The sequence below is a fragment of the Delphinus delphis genome, chromosome 11 (genome assembly GCF_949987515.2).
Source record: "Delphinus delphis chromosome 11, mDelDel1.2, whole genome shotgun sequence".
NCBI lineage: Eukaryota > Metazoa > Chordata > Mammalia > Artiodactyla > Delphinidae > Delphinus > Delphinus delphis.
The window spans coordinates 68,162,100-68,185,876 of record NC_082693.1 but is presented as its reverse complement, the minus strand read 5'-3'; the positions used below and the strand labels follow the sequence as shown (position 1 = coordinate 68,185,876).

Sequence of the window (23,777 nt, the reverse complement as noted above, 5' to 3'; positions counted from 1 at the left end):
CCTTCATAATAAAACACAAAACCATTTAAAGAAAATTGAAGAGGCTAAATGCTGGTAAAAACTATAGGTTCTTTAATGTGCCCTACCAATCCAACATGCTCTAGGTAAAAATTTAGTTTAACATAGCTTTAGTTTAACAAACTTTTCTCACACCTTATCATGGCTGTACTATATATTGAAGAAAATGTTTTCTCCCTATGTTCATTCATTATTTCTTTAATGTTTTGACTACAAAATGATCAACTCTAATAGTACTCTTAAATTCTCTAAGGGAAACGTTACATGGAATGAACTGGCTTACCTTTCTGAACCAAGAAACTTCACACTAAAATTCATTTTCATGGTAATAATTAATGGCAAAATACCTCTGAACAGCTTGAGTATTCAGAGATTAAAATACTTATAAGAGAACAACCTATGTCTATATATGGGGAAACATGTGGTTAGTTTCTACTCATTAAATCAGGGTTGTTAATTCCACCAGATAGCCACATGTTTTAACCAACAATAACATGTTGCAATAATGGCTAATACATGGCTTATAAGTTCAATATTTATTTCATTTAAATCTTTAATGCTTGTAATGGATATGGGTCAAGCAGTACATTGTAGTAGGTCTTCACATCATCATCGTTAACTACCATCATTAGCTTCCATGTATTAAGTACCTGTGACAAACCAGGCACTAGAAGACACTTGAGTGATTGATAACTTAATGGGTTAAAGGTCATTATAGTCATTGTATAGGTGAGAAAATCAAGGTTGGAAGAGGTTACTTAACTGCCATAGTATGATGCTAGTAAGTAATGGAAGCAGGATCCTAATTCAGAGATCCTGAATCCAAAGCCAGTGCTTTTCCCACTATCAAATGGTATCCAAACTCAGTCAAGCTCATTATCTGTCCAGCAATCCCTTGAACAACTTCTAGTCCAATAGTCTTCAAACTGCAGATGGTAACCCATTCGTGGATCAATAAATTAATTTAGTAGCTCCTGATCATCTAGTTTAAATGATAGGATAGAATAGGAAAAGTTAGGATAAGTCAAAAAAGAACTGTTATAAGTACATGTATATGTATGCACGTGTGCATGACCTGCAATGAAAATTTTTGTTTGTTTATTTTACTGTGGGTCTTGGTATAAAAAAAAGGTTGAAAAATATTGTACTAGTCAGCTTTTATTTTATTTTCCAGACTATTCCAAACTTTCATTCTTTCCTCCAGTCCCTGGTCTTTCCACTGCTGTCTTCTTCCTGGCTCTTCCTTCCTTTTTTTCTTTCCTTCCTTCCTCCTTCCTTCCCTCCTCCATGCTCTCTGTACTTCCATCCCTCCTTCCACTCCCTTCCTCTTTATTTTCCATCTTTTACTCATTCATCTCAAAATCAACTTTTTGGGAGGCTACAAGATGCATCCACAACAGTGCTAGGTGCTACAAATACACTGATTAAATAAGTAACCTGTTTTCATAGAGTTTATAGTCTAGTTAACAGAGAAAATGAAACATCCTCATTTTCCTATTTCCTTTCCTGAAGTCTCTTCTTACTCTAATCTTATTAGGAGAGGAGACCCTCTTCCTAATAAAGTGTAATCCTGTACTTATGCTCTGAATCTGACAACTTCTCACCTACTGAACTGTCTGCTCCATCCACTATCCCTTCTGTTTACTACTTTGCCATACATTTGTATTCCACTGCCACTACCTCCATAAACAAAATCAGTTCATTCCTATCAAAAAAAAAAAAAAAACCCACACAATACCTGTGCCTGTCCTTCCTCTAGCTATAGATATCACGTATCTTTCTTTCACACATAAATGATTTAACTCGACTGATCTCCATGTATTGCATACACTCTTAGGCATTTATCCCAGAGAAATGAAAATTTCATTAATAAATGAAAATTTATGCTCACACCAAAACAAATGTTCACAACGGTTTTATTCATAATAGTCCCAAACTGGAAACAACCAAAATGTCCCTCAATAGGTGGATAGTTAAACGGACTCTAGTACCTCCATACCATCAGCAATAAGGGGCATGAACCATTGATGTATGCCACAATACCAATGAATCTCCAGGGAACTACACTTAGTAAAAAGCCCACAGCAAAAGGTAATAGACTATATGATTCCATTTACATAACACTTTTGAAATACTAAAATTTTATAAAAATGAGGACATATTAGTGATTGCCACTAATGGAGTGGATGGGATTGGAGGAAGGTGGTTATGGTGATAAAAGGGCAACATGAGAGATCCTTGTAGTGTTGGAACTGTTCAGTATCTTGACTGTGGTTAATTAGTGAACATATTCAGATGATAAATAGTGTATTACATAATACACACACAAATGAATACAAATAAAATTGAGGCAATCCGAATAAGATTAGCAGATTATACCAATAGCAATATCCTGGTCGTGATATTATACTAGAGTTAACAAAGCATTACCATAGGGAGACACTGGACAGAGTGTATAAGAGGTATTTCTGCATTATTTCTTTAAGCTGGATGTGAATCTATAATTACCTCAATAAAAATTTATTTTAAAATATTCTAAGTACTAAGAGGACAGTTAAATAAATTATGATAAATCCATAGAATGGAATACTACACAAGTCCTTTAAAAAATGGGTACATTTACTGTACTCCTGTGGAAAGGTAGCCAAGAAGAAATAATTGAACAAAGGCAAGTGGCTGAAAACTACAGAGAGTAACATCTCTTTTGCATAACTATATGCACGTACACACACTTTTTTTAGACAGAAACTTTCTGGAAGAAATTGGGGAACTTTTAATTTTCATTTCATACCTTTATGTTGAGTGATTTTTTTATCATGAATATGTATTACTTTTATAACTTTAAAAGCTAATTTTAAGGTATTCAATTTTACTCATAACCTCCCTCTTCCAAAAGAAAACAAAATAAAACCAGAACCAGTGCAAAATGCTACCTGTAATCAATTAAAATGCGATTCAAAAGCTTTGCTAGGTGGAAAATTAGATTTTTTTAAAACATGGCTATAAAGCAGAATGTACAGATTCACAAAACTTTCTATAGAAAGAAAGGTGGGAGAATAGGGTAAAGGAGACATTTTCATTATATGTCCCTCTCTGCTCATCTACTGGCTCTTTAGATCAGCCCTGCCCAATTACATATTTGAGCAACATATTTGATTTTAAATTTTGTAGTAGCAAATTTTTAAAATGTAAAGAGAAACAGGTGAAATTTTAATAATATATTTAATTCAATCCAATATATCCAAAATATTATTTCAACATATAATCAATAGAAAATTATTAATTATAAGGCCAATATAATTACAAAGTTTACATTTTTGTTTTGTAAAATAATTCTTCAATATCCGATGTGTATTTTACACCTACAGCACATTTCAATTCGCACTCGCTGCATTTAAGCCCTCGATAGCCACCCCACCTGTAGCCGGTGGTTACAGGATAGGACAGGGCAGCCCGAGATGGATCCCATTGCAAACAGGCTACAGTAAACTACTTCAAGTTGACAATACACCACTTGGAGTTGGCTAAAGCTGCCAAAAATGGGAAATTTTAAGGAACTCCACCTTTCAACTGTAGTTCTTCAAGTTCCGAATGAACTACCACAAACCTTCAAAACTGAAAGGAGCCTCTCGCTCCACAGACTCGCTCAGCCACCCTCTGGGCGCGCGGTCCCCGCTTCGCCCTAAAGCCTGGCCGCCGCGGAGAGGGGCCCGGCTCCGCCTGCGCTCCCGCAACTCTGCCTCGCTGCCCCCTACACCAACCACGGCCTTGAGGGGTCTCGGCTCACCCAGCCGCAGCTAAAGCTTCGGCTTTGTTGGAAAACAGCGCCCGGAGCCTCCAAACAAAGAGTAACCACGGCAACTGCCAATCCCAAGGAAGATGGACCTTACCGGTGCCCCAGTAGGACAAACTATCTCTACTCGAAACCAGAACGAACGCTTCATCTCAGGAGCCGGATAAGGAATTTAAAATTCCTTTCAGGTACGTTTTAATATTTAAATAATTTTGGAAAGTATTTAATAAAAAAGGACACTTTGTTACAATTACCCAAGCAGAGGTAGCCTGACCTTTAAATTGTTTCTGACCTATCTATATTTATTATGTTCATCTAGTACATGTTGAGTTGCCCATGTGTAAATTGTACATTCCACAAAACCTTAACCCTGAATAGTGATTTGTGGGGACTGGAAGTATGGAAAAAATGCCAATAAATTGTTTGCCTTCCGTGACAACAGTTTCTTTTAAAAAAGAAAACAAATCAATCAATTATCACGCAATTATCAAAATCAGTTATGAAAAACTTCTAAGTGAATGGATGTGTGGGGTGAGAAGTTTGAAAAATTATTTTCTGTAATATGTTTTACTGTAAAATATTGACGGTGACACACACTTTTAATATAAAACTTGAAGTTTAAGTATATATCATAATATTTAATGTTAACTTAAAAATTCATCAAAGTTTCTTTTTTGGGTGCACAGTGTACAAAATGTAAAATTTCATTTTAATTAATAACAGATATCCCTGATTTTAATTTTTTTGAAGTTTGCAAATGAAGCATTAAATTCCAAGGGGAAGTAGTTAAGCATAATTGTAGAAGATATCTGATATACAATAAGCTAAAAGCAAACAATTTCATTGAACCTTTGAAAGAAAATAGACTATATTTCCTGGTAACAACTGAATAATAAAATGTATTGTGTCAACTTAAGAATTAATAACATAGAGTGAGAAACCAGTAGACTTTTGATATTAAAAAAACACATTAGTTCCTCGTTTAAGAAAGATAATGATTTTCAAAAATAAACTACTTCTGGTTTCAGAATTAAATTTTGGGTATTTTCATTATTAAAGTCCATGCTCAAGTAACATTTTTTCTTTTTCTAGTTTAGTTTTGTTGCTGATTTATAAACTATCAAACTCTTCATTTAAAATGCTCAGACTAACATTATGTTGAAATTCACATTAAAAACTCTTAAAATTTTGTTTGTAATTATGAAATTATTCATACTTTTCCCAAAGAATATCAAATCCATTAGTAATAAATTAATTTCTAAAACTAATTTTAAACAACTAATTTGAAGATATTGTCTGAATTGCTTTCCTTCTTAATGCTTACCTTGTCAAACAAATTGATAGCAAAAAAGAAAAACATTGGAAGTTCTTCTGAAGATAAATTAATCCGTGGTGCATGTCTCTACAAACTCATACTTTCAAGTTACTTATTAAAAAGAAAAAAAACCTACTCAGGTTAAAGGATTATGGACAAAGTAACATAATCCACTTTCGGCTATAATTTCTAGGAGGAGTGCAATTAAAGAGATTTTTGCTAAACGCTGCCTAGTTAAACAATAGTTTCAAGTTGAACTGATTTACAATCTATGACTATTTGCAAATTCTTAGCAAAGCACACATGATCCCTCACAATCTTTACTGAGTCTACTTCTCCAGCCTTATCTTTCATCTCCTGCCACTCTACCCACGCCCTTGTGCACTTCACTCTAAAGCCTGTGAACGCAGTGTTCCATCTGTCTTGAAAATTGCTGCCTCTACCCTGTGTTTGCCTGACTGGGACCCTCTTAGTGATCCTTCAAGGATTATCTCAAATTCATTGCCTTTCTGAAACTTCCCAGCTCCATTATTCCCAGTCCCCACACCCCCAACACAGTTCAGAGTTGGCCACAGGCTTTAATACTTGATTCCCTAACAGTTTGTCTTATTTATTCATTTTTTGTGTTCCCATCTCCTGGCACTGAGAAGGAACTTAAGAACAGTAATTTAGAGTATTATTTAACTAGTGAAAATGACACCTATGAATAGGTGAATTACTGTAAATTGTCCTTCCCTATAGCATTTATACTATTAAAAAATATCTCTGCTGTTGGACCATTTATTAACTAATCAGGAAATGAACCAAAGAAATACCATACCAGGACCTTATTTGAGTTAGGTAAAAAAATTCTTTGTCTATAGCAAAATAAAATACAAGTCTACCACACTACAAATATTTACTTAGGAACTGCACGAACTTGCATATCTTTGTGTAAGCAAATCTTCATTTTCATTGATGTTGTTTTTAGTATGTGGGGCTTGTGGCTGAAAAGATCACACGTGACCATCTCTTACCATTCTATGCAAACGTTGCTATAGGCTTCCTTGGCTCGTTGCTAAGACACCTTGTTTGTTGTGTTCTAACTCTTTAACTTGAACTGCTTGCTGTGGTCTGAACGATTGTATCCTTCAAAATTCACATGCTGAAGTCCTTACACCCAATATGATGGTGTTAGATATGGTACCTTTAAAAGGAGGTGATTAGTTTATGAGGGTGTATCCCTCATGAATGGAATTAGTGCTCTTAGGAAGAGATCCCACAGAGCTCCCTTTTGCCATGTGAGGATAAAAGAAGTCTGAAACTTTGCATCTTTATCTCAGACTTCCAGCTTCCAGAACTGTGAGAAATAAATTTATGTTGTTTATAGACTACCTAATCTGTGGTATTTTGTTATAGCAGCCCAAATGGACTAAAACCCTACTGTTTGAAGTTACCATGAACATCCTCCTTAACCAAGTCAGCTGACTTTGAGAGTACAGAATTCTCTTCCTTTTGACATCTGTTTCATGTAACATTATTTTAGAAATTTCTTCCTCAATTGTTTTCCATGAAATCATACTTTGCTTATTTTCTCGTTTCTTAAAGTCTGCTTTAAAAAAAAATCCAAATTCCTAATTATATCATTCTCTACAATCAAACCTCTGCTCATTTTTGTTGTTGTTTTTGTTGTTGTTTTGCGGTACGCGGGCCTCTCACTGTTGTGGCCTCTCCCGTTGTGGAGCACAGGCTCCGGGCGCGCAGGCTCAGCGGCCATGGCTCACGGGCCCAGCCGCTCTGCGGCATGTGGGATCTTCCCGGACTGGGGCACGAACCCGTGTCCCCTGCATCAGCAGGCGGACTCTCAACCACTGCGCCACCAGGGAAGCCCCTCTGCTCACTTTTATCTATAGTTAATCGCTCATCTCTTTCATTTATTCCCAAGATATCAGCTCTCTATGGATGACTCCCAGTTCTGCATAGCTTATGCTCTCCACTTACCTGCACTCCATCTCCATTGCTTAACCACAAGGGTATCTTTTACCAATTCAAACCCAATTATTAAATATTAAATTTATGGAATTTATGAAATTTTTTCAAACAATTCCAGTGATTCTCACCATTCTTTTATTTTCCCATCGTAAAATATCTTTCTGATCATCTTTGATTCTTTCTTGCTTGTAGTAAAGCATATTGAAATGTATCAAAACCCTCTTTTTCTCCCTCTAATTATCTTTTTACTGCCCTTTCCTATCTATCGGTCATTTTATTTGGCTTTTCCCACCCTAAATCACTTCTTTCCTTCATCTTGGGCACATAGTTACCTCTGCCTCCAACTGAGAATTGCCATGTGATGAATCGCTATGCGCCAATGGAATATGAGCAGAAGAGAAGTATGCAACTTCCACCTCACTTGCTTAAAAGATGCTTGCCTAAGTTTACTCATCCTCTTTCTTTCTGCTGACTGTAAAGGATTACACCTTGAGCAAATTTGGGAGCCATATATTGAACAGGCTGGAGAAAGTGCCATGTTCCTAAGATGATTTCCCAGTAGAGAACCCATTACCCATCTTGGACTGAGAGAGAATAAACTTCAGTTTAGTTTCGTATCTGGGTCCTTTGACAAAACATTTTAGCCTTGAATCAACCCTGCTAATTATTATCAAATCAACAGTCAATCCTCTGCCTTCAACATTTCACACCAGAATCACTGCAGAAATCGCATTCATTAGTCTTCTTTCTCTTTCTCATTCATAGAGAAACAGAGGCTAGGTCTTTGGGCTTAACTTCTCATTCAGACTGTAGAACGAGGATCACAGCTTTCTCATATGCTGCAGTAAATAGAATTGAAGTCAAAATGTAGATCTACAACATCTTGGAAAGAAACTGAAATAAAAATCAAGCAGTCTTTCCAACTGAGTGTCCCATCCAAATAATCCAGGAACTGGAGGAATCCAGGAATAAGACTAGAGGACAGAAACTGAAGAAACCAAATGACAGTGGGAGAGTTTGAAGCAGAGGGTGGAAGATAAAGCCTGGAGAGACTCCTGAAGCTGGGAAGAAGTACCTGGGAAATTTTTAGGAGGAATATGGCCTTGGATTGAAGTAGGGAGGGAAGTGCATGGATACTAACCTAGACATCTCTTACTTATCCACTTTCTAAGGCATCTTTCAGTTCAACAAATGGATTGGGTTTCTTCCTAACTAGGGGCAAACAGCTTCAAGTTAGTCCTACTAACTCTGCTTTTGTTACCAAACCAAACTTGGGCCTGCTCACCCACACGCAGTAAAGCCAATCTACTGACACCAGGTTGTGCTGAAGGAAAGTACGGCATTTATTGCAAGGTGCCAAGCAAGGAGAACAGGCAGCTCCTGCTCAAAAGACCCAAAGTCCCCCATGGCTTTCAGGGAAGGGGTTTTAAAGGCAGTATGAGGGAGACGGTTGCAGGGTGCGTGATCAGCTCGTGCACAGTTCTCTGCCCGGCTGGCATCAAGTGAAGTTTCAAGCATCATCAACCTTCTGGTTTCAACCAGTCTAGGGTCTATGTTCATATGTCAGCAGTTTTCATCTGGTGGGGGTCTGCTTCCTATAAAAACAACTTATGAATGTGTGTCAGGCCTTTATCAGTGTCTTTCAGGGAACTGGGGGTTGGATGATTCTGCTATGTAGCAGATTTATAGTCTAAATTGTTACCAGTTCCCCAGCCCAACAGCTCTTCTTTGTTTCTACATCTTCACATTTCCCAATCAACTCTTGAGTCAGCCTTTTGAGACTCAAGGGAGGCCTGGGAGGCTAAAACAAAAGCCTTTTACTTCAAAGGACAGGGACACAAGGGCTTGTATACTGTTTCACTTTCACCAGGTCAATTATGTACTGCATGTATTGAAACATTTTTTAAAATACTGAGCCAGCTAGAATTGAAACAACCAAGGAGAAAAGAAAACCCAGAAACATACCCAAGAAAATGTAAAACCTCCATATCTAATAGACCAAGCACCAAAACCGACAAGTATTGATTTTTACATAAATGTTTTAGGAAAATTGGCTATCTGGAAAATAATTTTTATTTAAAACCACCTTAAATTAGTTCCCTTCCTTACACTGTATACCAAAGTAAATTGTAAGCTCATTAAATCATTTAATTCACCTATTCATTGATTCATTCATTCAATAAATATCTATTGCTATTGTACCCACCATGTGTTAGACTCGGGGTTGTAATGGTATACAAGATCTACTCTCTCCACTTAAAGACCTCAGAGTCTACATGGGAAGGAAGACAAGTAAAGATGAAAATAGGCAACAAATAGAGATTAGGGAAAGGCTTCCAAGGCTAGACCTCAGTGAGGAGTTAACATTATTCTGGGAAGAGTTAACATTATTCTGGGAAAGAGGAGGACAGTCAGATGTAAAGGAAAGGTTTCTAGCAAGGAGAACAAGGTGTGTTATGACTGTAAACAAAATAAAATATTTCATTTTCTGAAAACTGCAAGGAGTTCAGTAAGGCAGCTATTGACATGTTCTAAAAATGCCCTCTTGGTCTCAACTGCCTGGCCAAAAAATGCAGATAAAGAAAGAAAGGTACAGTTTCAAGACATCTTCAGTATTTCCTTATATTCAGGAGAGCAAAGGGGAATGTTTTACTGACCGCTGGTATGAGAAGAAAAATATGCAAATAAAGGATGTGAGTAGGCAGAATTATTTAAAGTTATTACTGTGGTGAGTGTTTATTGTAAAAGTTGTGTTTATCTTTTCAGAATCATCAGTATATGGGGAGAAAAAGAATGTTAAGGAAAAACAAAACATTAATTTTTAAATACTTTCTTAATCTCATTAATGGAGCTTTTTTGGTAAGTATCTTCATAATTATTTAGTAAAGAAAATGTGCATTTATATTGGCAATTAGTTCAAAAATAAGTATTGGCTATCTTTTTTTGTAGGTTCTTGGACTTTTACTCATGGGATTTGGTGCATGGCTTTTAATAGATAGAAATAATTTTTTCACAGCTTTGGGTATGTATCTATTTTCCTTTCTCTAAATCAAACAAGGAATTCAGTGTTAAACAATTGCATACATGATTTATTCAGCAGGTGGCAGTATTTCTCTAAAATTCATTAAGTACTGTCCAATTTTTCCTCAGAAAGTCTTTGCCAATTGTTCTAAAAGCACCTTATTAAATAATAAGACTTAAATCCAAGACCATAAAGGAGAGGGAATTTTGAGAGAGAGATCTAGGAACTTTGGGCAGGAGAGATGAGAGAAATGGAAGATTGCGGTTGTTCTGCTGACTCTGGACTTTTACAGATCTATAGACTTGAAAGGATAATGGAGATCAAAATAGCTTCACTGCCCAAGTTAAATAATCTCTTTTAAAACTCAGTTACCATATCCTGTCACCATCACATAATTAGAAATAAAATATTCCCTATGGAAACAACTTAAATGTACATCAGTGGATGAATGGATAAAGAGATTTTATATATATATATAGATAGATAGATATAGATATATAAATATATCTATATCTATCTATCTATCTATATATATAGATATCATATCGTTAGGCACTATCCCATGAGCTGAGGATACAGAAGTGTACAAGAAAGATAAAGGGCCTGTCCTCATGGAGCGTAATTCCAGTGAGGAAGACTAGAAAACAGCACATAGAATGTTCATAATTTGACCCCTGCAAACCTTCCCAGTCTCACCTGCCTGAAACTGTAAATGCCAGCAAGGCTGAGTTTCCTACACACACTGCACCATTCTGTGTCTTAGAATGCTTCCACCATTCCAACCTAGAGACTTCCAATTATAATTTAAAGCCTAAGCCCAGGTGTTACCTTCTCCAGTAATCTTGCATATCTTCACCTTCTCCCCCTACTAGATTAGGTGCTCTTATACCCAGTGGTGTGCTGATAAATGTCCTGGGATGGAGTCTCAGTTTATGGTATTTGCTGATTTCTGTGGTTTAAATAATCCCATGATGGCCAATTTCAAGGTGCCAGTGTGGACTGAGTTGGTTTACAGATTTTGTGAAAATTTAACAGTTGGCTTTTATGTGCCAGAACAATCTGGTTCCAGCACACCACTGCCCATTGCCTCTACTCTTCTCCCATAAAATCTAGGGCATATTTAATTTATTTATCTCCCTTTAAAAACAAATTGTTAAGCACTACATCTGTGCCATAGCACTAAGCATTTAACAGTTAGCCTGTTGACTATATAAATATATATAGTCTCTAGCACAGACAGTTCAGTCTAGATGGGGAGAGAATAAAATACAGTTTTAACGGGACCATATTAGCAATAAACTCAGGGTTTCAGACATGGGAAACTTAACCCACATGTGTTAAGTACTCAGAATATTTTTGATGAATGAATGAATGAATATAAAAATGTTTGGAGGTACATTAGACATAGAAGAATTCACCCTAGGAAAAGTCATCTTCTTTCATAGAAGACAATAAAGATAAGGTAAAGTTAAAGGAACCTTCTGAGATTGAAGAAATTCTCTATCATGTCATTAAAGGAAGAAAAGTTGTTAAGAGCAAGTAAGAGGTGCCAGAATGAGGTTAAAAAAGAGAGAAAGAGAATCCTAGTGGTTTGTTGACAGCTGCCTAGGAAACCTTGGGTTGCTGCATTTATTATTAAATAGAAAACAAATGTCACTTAATAATAGCTGTTTTGTGGATTCCACAGATAAAAATAATCACTTGATAGTATATATTTTTCGAATTTTGATTGGAACTGGTTCTGCTACTGTTCTTCTTTGTCTCTTCGGTTATTTGGGAATTCACAGTGAAATCAGATGGCTTCTAATTCTGGTACGTATTTCATTTCAATAGCCTGAATCTGTATCTTTGATTTTCAGTGTCTGAGTTACACACGTGAGCAAGAATGATTTATGTCACTGTAACACTGCAGTACAATGTGCTCTTGGGAATAAGGCCATGAAGTGCCCCCTCCCAAGAATCTTTTCTAGGTAGAATTTTCTTGGTGAGTTTCCCACGGACTAAATCTGGACCTCAACACTTACACACTTAGATATTAATTTTGAACACAGAGCCAATAAGAATCCATCTCCTAGGGTGAACTACAATTAACCAAACTTAAATCTGAAGACTAAAATCAGAATACAGTATGTTAAAGGCAACGAACAATGAAGTTTAGCAGGGAGAAGGAAACATGGCCTGTAGTCGGCACATTTTCTCCCTGTGGGTGTGCCATGTGGGAAGCTAACTTGTAACTGAGATCACAATTTATAATTTAACAAAAAGAAATACAACTGCTGAGAGGGCCAGACTCTGGCATCTGGCTAGCACACTATCTCTCCGCAGGCATATAACATGAAAAGGTAAATTATAATGAACGTGAGCCATTTATCATACGTGGGATAGGTATGGATCACAATCAGTGGATTCAGGTAAAATATAGCTTTTAACATTTTCTTTAAATCAAATTAGTTTTAATTCACAGGCACTTTCCTGTGAAGCAGATAGGAAATTCAAATGTATCCAACTGTGCCCCTCTTGCCAGGAAGAATGCAGAGATACTTAGCTCTTATGTAGTGCTGAAAGTCTGGGTGGTCACTTTGGATTCTGTTTATCAGTCTACACCAGTTACCATGAAAGCACTCACTTTCCCAGCTGATGTGGTCCCTTCAGGACTACATATTCTGCTGTTTGAATGGCCTAGGACAGCAAAGGCAGCGCTGTTCTTCATCCAGTATATACCAGTACAGGCATATCGGTGAAATTCTTTTGTGAAGGATTGGTAATTAACCATTACCTCAGTTCCTTTCCTGCAGTTCCCCTTCCCTGAGACCTGAGACATTCAACCCTGCCAAGGACACAGCAATTAAAGGAGTCATGCCTGACAGAGGAATTCGTTACTGCCTATTTTTAATAATTGCTGCCTATTATTATTTGAGTATTACCCATGGCAGAGACATTTTAGGCAACACTGGAAACCACACCTTCATTTCCCTCTGGGTCTTGCCTCCTTACCATGGCAATGCCAGGAAGCCAAGTGCTAGCCCCCATTGCTTTGAGAATCTGCAGACTCTAGGATCAGTCTCACAATCTTTTTAGTCTAAAAAAGACTTCACTCTCTCTTCTTACTCTCCTCAAAGGCACAACCTCTATTCTCAAATTTTATCTTTCTCTTCTCCCAGGGCCTATAACATAATTTTCTCATGGGGTTTCTGATTTTGGATATGGAAACCAGGACAGAAATGATTTGCAGGAAAATTTTAATTTTCTCCTTGCCACAAATTCCCATTTAGGTAAAGGAGACAGAAAGCCTGCTATTAATATAATGTTGTGGTTTGAGGATGGGAAAGGAAGGAGGCAACTTGAGGGAGAAAAACATAAACATCTTATAAGTTTCTGCCTCATGTAATTCAAGTATTAATGGACTGTGACTAAGAAAGCCTGACAGACCCCATCATAAGGAATATACATGCTACTAGGACCTGATAGCTTAGATCCTGAAGCCAAGATACCATTCTCCCTTCCGGACGGTCCATGGAAGAGTATTGCAACATTTTGTAATCACGACACTTTTGCTATTCTCCTCTGAATTTACCAATACTTTTTTGATGGACACACTTTTTCTTTAACCATGTTAATTCACATAGTCAAGCTATGGGCAAATCTTATATAGGCCTAAACACTATTCTCTGGCTTAAAGGTGATTTTCCATGCTCCTACTCTAGTCAAATAGATATTACTTTTGCATTTTAACTCCTTGGGACAATTTCACTTTCCTGTTAAAAGTTCTCCAGCAGTCTCTCACTGTGCTCTCTAAGTGCTAATAACATAAATACACTGAATATTTCTTCTGTAAATATCTAACTGCTGTTAAAAAATAATTTTCAAAGGTAAAATCATGAATCACCTATATGAAAATGAGCATGTATCAGAGACTTTATTTATATAATTAATTAATAGAGGAACCAGTAAGAAGTAACAACCAGTTTAAATAAGAATTAAGCTTGTGGAGATTTATATTCTCTATAGACTATTCATTAGCATTTTCATGAATAGTAATCATTTGCATTGCTATGGAAACTTTTGTATTACTATCAGAGTTGTATAAGTTAACTCTTTGCAGAGTTGAATAATAGTTTAGTCAAAGGTAATATTTCATACTCCCATTGAATCAGAAACCTGGGAGGGTCCACAGACAATAAGCAGCTTGCCATTGAAAAGAAACCCAGTGACTTTTTTAAAACAATTGTTTTGCGCAGTTTTCCCTTTCTCTACCTGTCTTCACTACTATCCCTTGGCAGTGAAGATTAAGTAAGGTGTTGTGTGTAGAAGTATTAAAAATCTAAACTTCTAAATGGATCTAAAGACCATATTTTTGTCTCTGAAAATAGGAAATATATTTGTCAAGTAAGCAATTTTAATGGACTATTTTAAAGTACTAAATGGTTAAAATAGGTGAAACTAAGAATACTAACAGTAAATCATCCTTGCTTATATTGATATTTTAGTTAGTAAAATATTCAGACTGCTAACTTTTAAAATTATTTTGAATTCTAGATAATATGTATCACTATTCACTGCTATGATGAAGAAGATTGCAGTGGCCATATGTTTAAAAAAAAGAAAATAGTCAAATAATGTGAAAATCATTTTGTTTGGCTTTGGATAGAAGTATTTTCAGTTTTCAAAGAAATAGTCCAAATGTGCATACAGATTAACTTTACTATTGCCGTTGCCTTTGTTACTTTCTCATTATTTTTATTGTTGTTGCTGTTGTTACTTTGTGCATGATGGAATAGTTTACATGGTAGGTCACAATTTAGTGAGTTTTCCACTGGTAGCAGAATGGTGTAAGTGGAGGTCTAGATATTTAAGTTCCCCTCTATGACAGTTTTAGATCTGAATGAAGAAGGTATCATCATCAACTCCATTAGACCAAGTAGTCTGTTAGAGTTCTCATGAAGCACTATCACTTCTTTCTATCTTACTCTTATCCAAATGTTCACTGATTTTTTTTCTTTGCCTTTTGTTTCAATAATTTCACTCATGTATGAGAACAGGAAACTTCAGCAATACCTATGTATTTTAAGACTGTACGTTTCATGTGATGTGCATTTTCCCATCATTGTAGCATCTAAAAATATATTAGGAGCATAGTTCTCATTTCTGTGTTTCTTTTGTTTTAGTATGCAGTACTGTTAATGTGGGCCTTTGGTGTTCAAGTTGTACTTTCAGCACTCATCTTCACAAAGAAAGAGGAGGTATGGAAACATCATCCTTTTATTTGAAAAGTAAAGAAAAGCAGATACTTTAGATTATTGAGACCTAAACCTATATTAAAAGCTAAAGGTAAATGTTTTTTGGGGAAAAAAAGGATTCAATGGAAGTACTAGAATTCCATATAGGAAGGGGACAGGGGTCAGATTGGAATGGTGGGCTAGGAGAACTTGTCTTTAACTCTGTCTGCAGAAGATTGAGAATGTTGTAAATAACAAAGAATGTAGGGGAAGAGGAGATGATGCTTATTGTGGGATATCCAAAATTGGCCCCCCAGCCAACCCTGGCTGCCACTGCTGACTCCATCACTGTACTATATTCTATTTTTGTAAAGAAATACCTTTAGATTTGTACAAATTTTAAATTTAGCAATTTCATTTAAATAAGATTATTGAATAATTCATATATTTTGTACAGGTATGGTCATGAGTGATACAGTTAACTAGAACAAGATTTATATTTTTCAAGTCAAGTTCAAAAAAGCACATAATAAATTACCTGAAAAACCTTTTTGGTAGCAAAACTTACCTATTACAGCCTACGGACTTTTAATTCTTTAAGAAATGTCAGTGTTTCAGTACAGTCAAGGTCTGACTTTGTCTCATGGGAGACTCTCCTGTAGCAATAAGAGCATGGACTTGAAGTCATACAGATCGGCATGTGACTAGATAACAAGCCATTTAACATCCCTGAACCTATGTCTTCATCTACCTACCTTATAGAGTTATCATTAACCGACGATTATAAAGTTCCTGTTATAGAGTAGCTATTTGGGAGCTCTCTACCTTCCCTCAATTGATTTTGAAGGAGAACCTGATTAATTTCTAGGCTTCCTAGCCTTCAGATTCTTTCTATATATCAACTCCTAATTAATGGCCAAACCTCGACAAAATCTTTCCTATACAACACCATTGCCCTCCAATTTCATTTGCTCTCTTGTGCTTGGCATCTATCCTGGATATCTAATTATCTAGGGCCTGTTGTTAATGGTTTGGCATTTGGAGCTAAAATTTCTTCTTTCCATATCCAAAATGTGTGTGTGTGTGTGTGTGTGTGTGTGTGCGCGCACACTCAAGTGAGTCCTATAAAGCTGTTTTGGTGGCAAAGCACCAGATCCCAACCCATCAGCCTCTAACTTTTGGACCTGGTGATGGAACCTGAATATCACACTTAAGGACCCTTAACACATGAATATAGTTAATCAGTGGCACCCATATTTATTTATTATTCACATACTCCTCTCTACCTATTTTAAGAATAAGAACTATCATTTACTAATAACTACCATGTGCCAGAGACTGTGATAAGCACTTTACTGGCACTATATTATTGATCCTCACAACAACTCCTAGAGATGCATTGTAAATCCTTCTTTCTAGGACAGGAAACTGAGGCTTTGAAAGGAGAACACACATGCTAAAATACATCATAGCCAAATGAAGGAGTCTGCACTCTAACCTTATTAACTGATCCCAGAAATGACAGCTTTGTTTACATCACTTGCTTTCTACATTCAGACTGGACTGAGTTCTCATGAGCCTCTAAATAGTTCATGTCATTTACAGTGCCTAACTCAGTGCTGGAGATGCACTAGGTCTTCATGGGTTGTTTGTCATATTGAATATGTGTGAGGGAATTTTACTTATATAGTAGCCACCTAGATTATATATGAAAATCATTTTTACTCTTATGTACTAAGGTGTGATTCATATGCACTCTGAATCTCCCAAGTAATGCTTTAGAAGATAAGTAAGGACATAAGTCTGCCCCCTCTCCACAAAAATATAAAATGGAAAAACATCATTTTCTATTCTAAATAAAAATTAACTTAGGGAATATGTTAAATTGATCACTTATAGATCTAAATAACATGTTATTTTATTCCAATCTTCTTAAATGTATTAAAGCATAGATATGTAAGTGGGTAAAAGTTTAACTTGTACAGATGTCTTAATTATTGTAGTATTCCTACCAGTTATTTAGTTTTCATTATTAAAGAACAGCATATTACAATGAGAAATTATTAGACTAGAATCCAAATGAATTATATTTAGAAGTCTCAGCTCCTCTTCTTTATTCATGTAAACAAAGCAAATAATCATATTCTCTGAGTATCTATATCCGTGTTCATAAAATACAAATAATGTCTGGCCTTTCTACCATTTTTGGGGGGGCCTCACCGTGCAGCATGCGGGATCCTAGTTCCCTGACCACGGATCAAACCCTTGCCCCTGCAGTGCAAGTGCAGAGTCCTAACCACTAGACCTCCAGGGAAGTCCCTGGCCTTTCTACCTTTTGCTATTTTACAGGACCAAGTTAGGAATTAGTTATGAAAGTCATATAAACTTCTAAATGCTTAAGAAAGTTCCTACTAAAAACTACCTTTGCAAAATCTAGATTTCAAAATAGCAGTTTTCCTCCAAACTTTCACATGATTGTTTTTGTTTTAGCATTGTGAAAAGACTTTTTTTAATTAAAAATCATAATTCTTGTAAAAATATACAATAGACACAGGTCAATAATTTTATTTAACATCTTGTTTAATGCAGGAACCAGTTAAGATATAAAAACCAATTCAAAGGAGAGTCCAAAGAGAAGACACTACAAAACCGAAACAAAACAGGCTTGGAAAGGGGACAGATCGATTCCATCCCCACCAGGAAAAATTCATCTGCATTTCTCTGACAAAGAATCATTTGCCTAACTACAGTTTTCTACAACTTACAAAGTTGTAAGATAAATTAAAAACTAGGAAACGTACAGACTCGTAGAAACAGAGGACCCTGAAGGTGTACTAGAGAAAGCCTAGTTTTCATTGAAAAGATCCTCAGCCATTTTTTTTGGTCCATTTAAAAGCCTTTCACAATTTTTCCTGGGGGTGTAAAAAGAAATGTAGAACCCTTCGACACTCAGGAGAACAGCACATAACTTTCTCCCTAACCAGAAACCAAGTCTAATGTAGTCTTCCTATAGATCACAGTGTGAAAGACCAAAGGCCTCCACACTCACTGATTGCTAAAAATAGTTATAAGGAAGAAAAAAACACCTAGAAATAATTAGAAAACAACAAACTGACTTTGAATACTTTTTATGAGGAACCATAAGGAAAGTTTCTATCAAATTTTCACTTTTAATAAAATTTTCAACAGGTTCACCAAATATGGCAGGATAAAATTGATTCAGTCATTTCTGAGTATGGATCTAAGGACTTGCCTGAAGACATACCCAAGTGGACGATTCTAAATGCCTTGCAGAAAACAGTAAGATGAAATTAGCGTAAAACTAAAAATTAGACGCCAAAGGTGACTGCTGCTGAGAAATGGGGAGAGAAGGAAGGACAGGGAATGGGGCACAGGAATTAGAGGCTCTTGTATTTCATCTAAACCAACAGGGTGGGATAGGATTGTCTCAACTTAAGATCTTGAGTTTTATCTTTCTTTTGTAATGTGTATCTCCTTTTCTGGGTTAATTGATGTGCATTTTAACCTGAATTCATGTGTAAAAGTGTTGGGAGTCTACTGCCAAGTGGAATAATCTACCCTGTCGCCCCCATGGGGAGATAGGGTCTAAGCACAGCCCCTGCTGGCAGCATAGTATCCTGGTGGTTACCATTTGAGCCTGAACATCAGGTTTGCCACGCAGTAACTTTGTGATGCTGGATAAGAAACCTTCTTTTTTTTTTTCTGCGGTACGCGGGCCTCTCGCTGCCACGGCCCCTCCCGCCACGGAGCACAGGATCCAGACGCGCAGGCCCAGCGGCCATGGCTCACGGGCCCATCCGCTCCGCGGCATGTGGGATCTTCCCGGACCGGGTCACGAACCCGCGTCCCCCGCATCGGCAGGCGGACTCCCAACCACTGGGCCACCAGGGAAGCCCAAGAAGACTTCTTAATTTCACGTACCATATTAACAAAATAGATAGGCAGAACGACCCCTACCTCTGGTTGTTAAGAATAAAGGAAGTAATGTAGGGAGTATAGAGAAAGGCTTGGATCTGGGACATAGTAAGCAACTAATACTTGTTAGCTAATGTTGTTAGCATTATTATTTTCACAGTTCAGATTTTTCTCGGCAAGGTAAGGGAGTGTGTGTAGTCAGCCAAATTGTTTACAAGAGTAGATCAGAAGGGGAACATAGTAAGTGCTTTACACCAAAAAAAAAAAAAAAAAAAAAAAAGCAAACATTTAATAGCACCAGGCCCTTTTACAGGTGCTTTTCATATATTAACTCATTTAGTCCTCCCAACCCAATGAGTTAAGAACCGTTATCTTCGTTTTATAGATGAAGGTCAGAGAAATTCAGTAACTTAGCCAGTATCACTTGGCTAATAAGTGGCAGAGCCAAGATTCAATCCCAGACAATCTAGCACTAGATTTTGTATTCAGCTACTACACCAGAGCCTCACATAAGCATAGTTATTATTTTTAGTATATTTAAAAACAGAAATGCTTTTTAGGAGAATTTAAATGTATTATAAATGATTTTCTTCATCTTATGTTTTTCACTGATGTATGTGATCTGAACATGTATTGCATTTTCAGATTGCATTATGACTGATAGCAGGGTATCAAATCTTAGGAAGGTTTGATACCCTAAGAAAGTAGTAATAACCTTGAGTCTTTATGTATATTTAACACATATGGCAGCACATGTTGGATAAATTATAAAGAAAACTGTTATAGTTAAGAGAAGGTGTGGCTAAGGTGATTCTCTCTTCTGTTCTGGATCTAAACATGGTTTAGTAAATCAAGTATATCTTTCATCCTGAGCTTCTATAAGGTAAATTCAGATATAACAATTTCATTCATACATAGCCCACTTATATGAGTAGAGATCTTTAGCTCTGGTTAACATCAACCATAGCAGCAACAAGGTAATGGATTAAACAAACAAAAATATACTTATTGTTTTAATTCACTACATTTGAATGGAGAATAAATTAATAAATTTATCACAAAACCACTTTAATATGCATAGGAGTCATATAATTAACTGCATTTTCAATATTTTATAGTAAAATTTATAGAATCTTTTTTCTAGTTACAGTGTTGTGGCCAAAAAAATTACACAGATTGGTTGAAGAATAAGAATAAAGAAAATTCAGAACAGGTGCCATGTTCTTGCACAAATTCTACATTAAGAAAGTGGTTTTGTGATGAGCCACTGAATGCAACTTACCTAGAGGTAAATGTAAGTTAAGGCTTCTCCAAGTGTTTATGGTACCTTTTTTTTTGCAAGTCATTTTAGAATTCTGAGCAATTTTTTATATTAAAAACAATGTCATTCATGGTTATTAGGTTCTTAAGCAACTTAACTAAAATGAAACCACAGCAAGGTGAATTGTATTATTTGTTATATAACAAATTAATTAAACTTGCTGGAGTATGTGATATAAGTTCTCCTAGAACTTGGGATACCATCAACTTTCTCCTCAACCATCCTTTGATGAAAGAGGCACTTTTGACAAATCTCTGTTGTGTAGGATTGGTAAAGGAGCTGCAATAGCAGAAGTAAAGAGGCATGAGGTTTGGCAAAAACTGAGGGAGGAAACCCCAGCAGTGACAAAAATGGTGTTTAGGTAAAGGTGGCAGAAGCAAGAGTAGAAGTTCATCTGTAGCAACTGCTATTTACAGATACAGAATATTGATAAACTAGGGATTTCCATCCCAAGAACTTCTTATTCTTTTGTAGTTTATATACTGATGTTATTCTATTTTTAAGATGTATCTTTCAATAACATAATTCATTCATAGATAAATGGAGTATTATGTTTCTTAAAAGATTCTCCTATTTGGGAAGTATCACTTTAGGCAGTAGTATGCTGAATTACAGTAGCGTGTAGAAAATCAAATCCCTCTCAAAACTAAATATCTGATTTCAACTACATGACAACATCTTAGCAACTTTAAAAGTAGCAACCGAGGTGTCCTGCAATTATATGAAGCTTTCTGGGCTAGTAAGTCCAGTCTCCAGTTAGACATTGACTTGCTTTTTAGACTTTGGTAAATTACTAATCTCTGTGTCTCTTCTTTTTTGTAATAGAATTATGTATAAAAACACTTCCAAAAAAAAAAAAATTTCCATCTCCAAGTCAGCCTAAGTAAGTTCTTTTCCTTAGGGTTGTGAAAATAAAATCAACACATGGTATCATACTAATGCTTTAACATTAATTGGAATTAACTTTGGACTTTTGGCTTCAGAGGTAAGCTTTTGTTTATATGTTTAAAGATAAAAAATTTAAGTATAAACTATATAGGATAAACTGTAGAACAACCCGGTGGAGACCTAATCAGACAAATTAATCCAATAGGAGCCAGGACACTGAGACTGTTCACACCCAGGAGAGGAATAGGTCCCAACTGGAGGTGATATCCCTAAGTCAGCCTGGGTGGAGTCTGTTAATAAGTTATCATCCTGGGAGGTGGTGATTTCATTGCTTTGTGATTTTTTTAGAAATATCAATACTTCTTATCTCGGCAGTGAGAGGACCATGTTTGGCAGTCTGCAAGCTGGCAAATTTCTTAAATCTAGGCTGATGTTTGACATTAGTAAATCTATTCACTCAAATACTCATTTGTTCATTGCCTCAATCATTCATTCAATAAATTTGGAGGGGGGGGGGAGAACATCTACTGTGTGTCAGGTACTATACTAGATGTTAGAGATACAATGGGAAGCCAAATCTACATATTCCTTGACCTCCAGGGTGCCAACTGCAGAATCAAGGTTCAGAAGTAGTATTTCATTCTCCAGTTTCAGTGAAGACTGATGAAAGCTAGGGAAGGCTATGGATTCAAAGAAACTGTGAGAGTGGATAGATTATTACTGTGTAGGCTAAAAGGTTGGAATAAATACGTAATGCGTGGTTTGGCCAAAATAGGATACCAAATTTAATTTTATGTTGATCCACAAAGGCACTGACCTAAAGTTCCATAAATTCTCTTCAGCTGGTAACAGTGTTAGTCTCAGGATAGTGGTAAACAAGACATTTTTATAAGCACCGATATCATTCTTTTTAAATGTTTATTCTCTATTCATGCTGAGGTATTTAAGGCAAGACTGAATGGGGGATATTATCTGTGCTCCATTTTATCATCTACCCTTTGCAGACCACCTTTCATGATCCTGTAACAAAAGGAGGGAGTTTTGTAGGAGTGATGACAAAGTTAGAAAGATGATGAACACAAAACATCAGCAGTTCATCAAGGCATCTAGCCCAATGATAGCCCATGTAATTAAAACTGAGCAGTCTATTCCTTAGCCCCCTCTATAAATGAACTTGGTGACAGCTGGGTTACCCTACAAGACTCATTCTGCAGACTTCTTATCCACAACCATATGTACCTTACTCTGAAATTTTCTTATTCTCCTTGATCCCTTTTCCATTTACAGAATACATTTTGGTGATCATATAGTATTAGCTTTACAAATTATTCTTATTGATTACATTTTGATCTCTTATTGTTTCCTTTTTTTTCCAGGTTTTGCAATTCTCATTAACCGTTTCCTTCTTTAGACACATCAAGAATAGAATATATGCAGAAAAGTGATCTTTAGATTTTAATTTGTCCAGAAGAAACCAGTTAATTCTCAAAATAATCACGTTGTATTCTTCTAGTCCAAAAAATTAAAAAGTTTTGAATTATATTCATTAAGTTTAAGATTTATTCAAGTCATTGATTATATGTAACACAGAATTATTGGATATTTTAATGAATCAGCCCATGAAATTTTTATTAATTTGGTTTTTCAAAATATCAAATTCTGGAGAGATTGGAATTTACATATATACAATATTGATACTATGTGTAAAATACATAACTAATGAGAACCTACTGTATAGCACAAGGAACTCTACTCAATGCTCTGTGGTGACCTAAATGGGAAGGAAATCCAAAAAAGAGGGGATATATGTATACATATAGCTGATTCACTTCGCTGTACAGTAGAAACTAACACAACATTGTAAAGCAACTATACTCCAATAAAAATTAATGTAAAAAAATACCAAATTCCGTAGCTTATGACTTTACCTTGACTTATTTTATGAATTTAGAGAATATCATCATATATGCTAATTTCAAAATATGGTAAATTATCACATATATTTTGAGTTTCTTATGTAGAAAAAATACCTATATGATGTTCAGAAAACACTAAGTAAGCAATTATAACATATACTTTTGCAAATTTAAGGAAACAATATTGATTTATAGGAGATTTAAAAGAAAGATTGAAAAATCTTCATGACACTACATCCACATTGAATTAATAATTTATTTCTCTCTTCTTATAGTGCTTGCAAGTGAATAATAAATTTAAAATTTGACAGATTTGGATATACTTTAGTGGCAATAATAAAATATTAAAATAACAATGAATTTTTAACTATAGCAAAAATA

General features: G+C 35.9%; 1 protein-coding gene across 1 annotated transcript; it reads left to right on the top strand.

Moving 5' to 3' along the window:
* The first annotated feature begins 9,890 nt into the window (after positions 1-9,890).
* TSPAN19 (tetraspanin 19) lies at positions 9,891-22,925 on the top strand. Its single transcript, XM_060023866.1, has 8 exons — positions 9,891-9,956; positions 10,047-10,119; positions 11,807-11,931; positions 15,285-15,359; positions 18,525-18,635; positions 20,416-20,559; positions 21,494-21,577; positions 22,857-22,925. The coding sequence occupies exons 1-8, from the start codon at positions 9,891-9,893 to the stop codon at positions 22,923-22,925; spliced, it is 747 nt and encodes a 248-aa protein (XP_059879849.1).
* Positions 22,926-23,777: the final 852 nt, after the last annotated feature.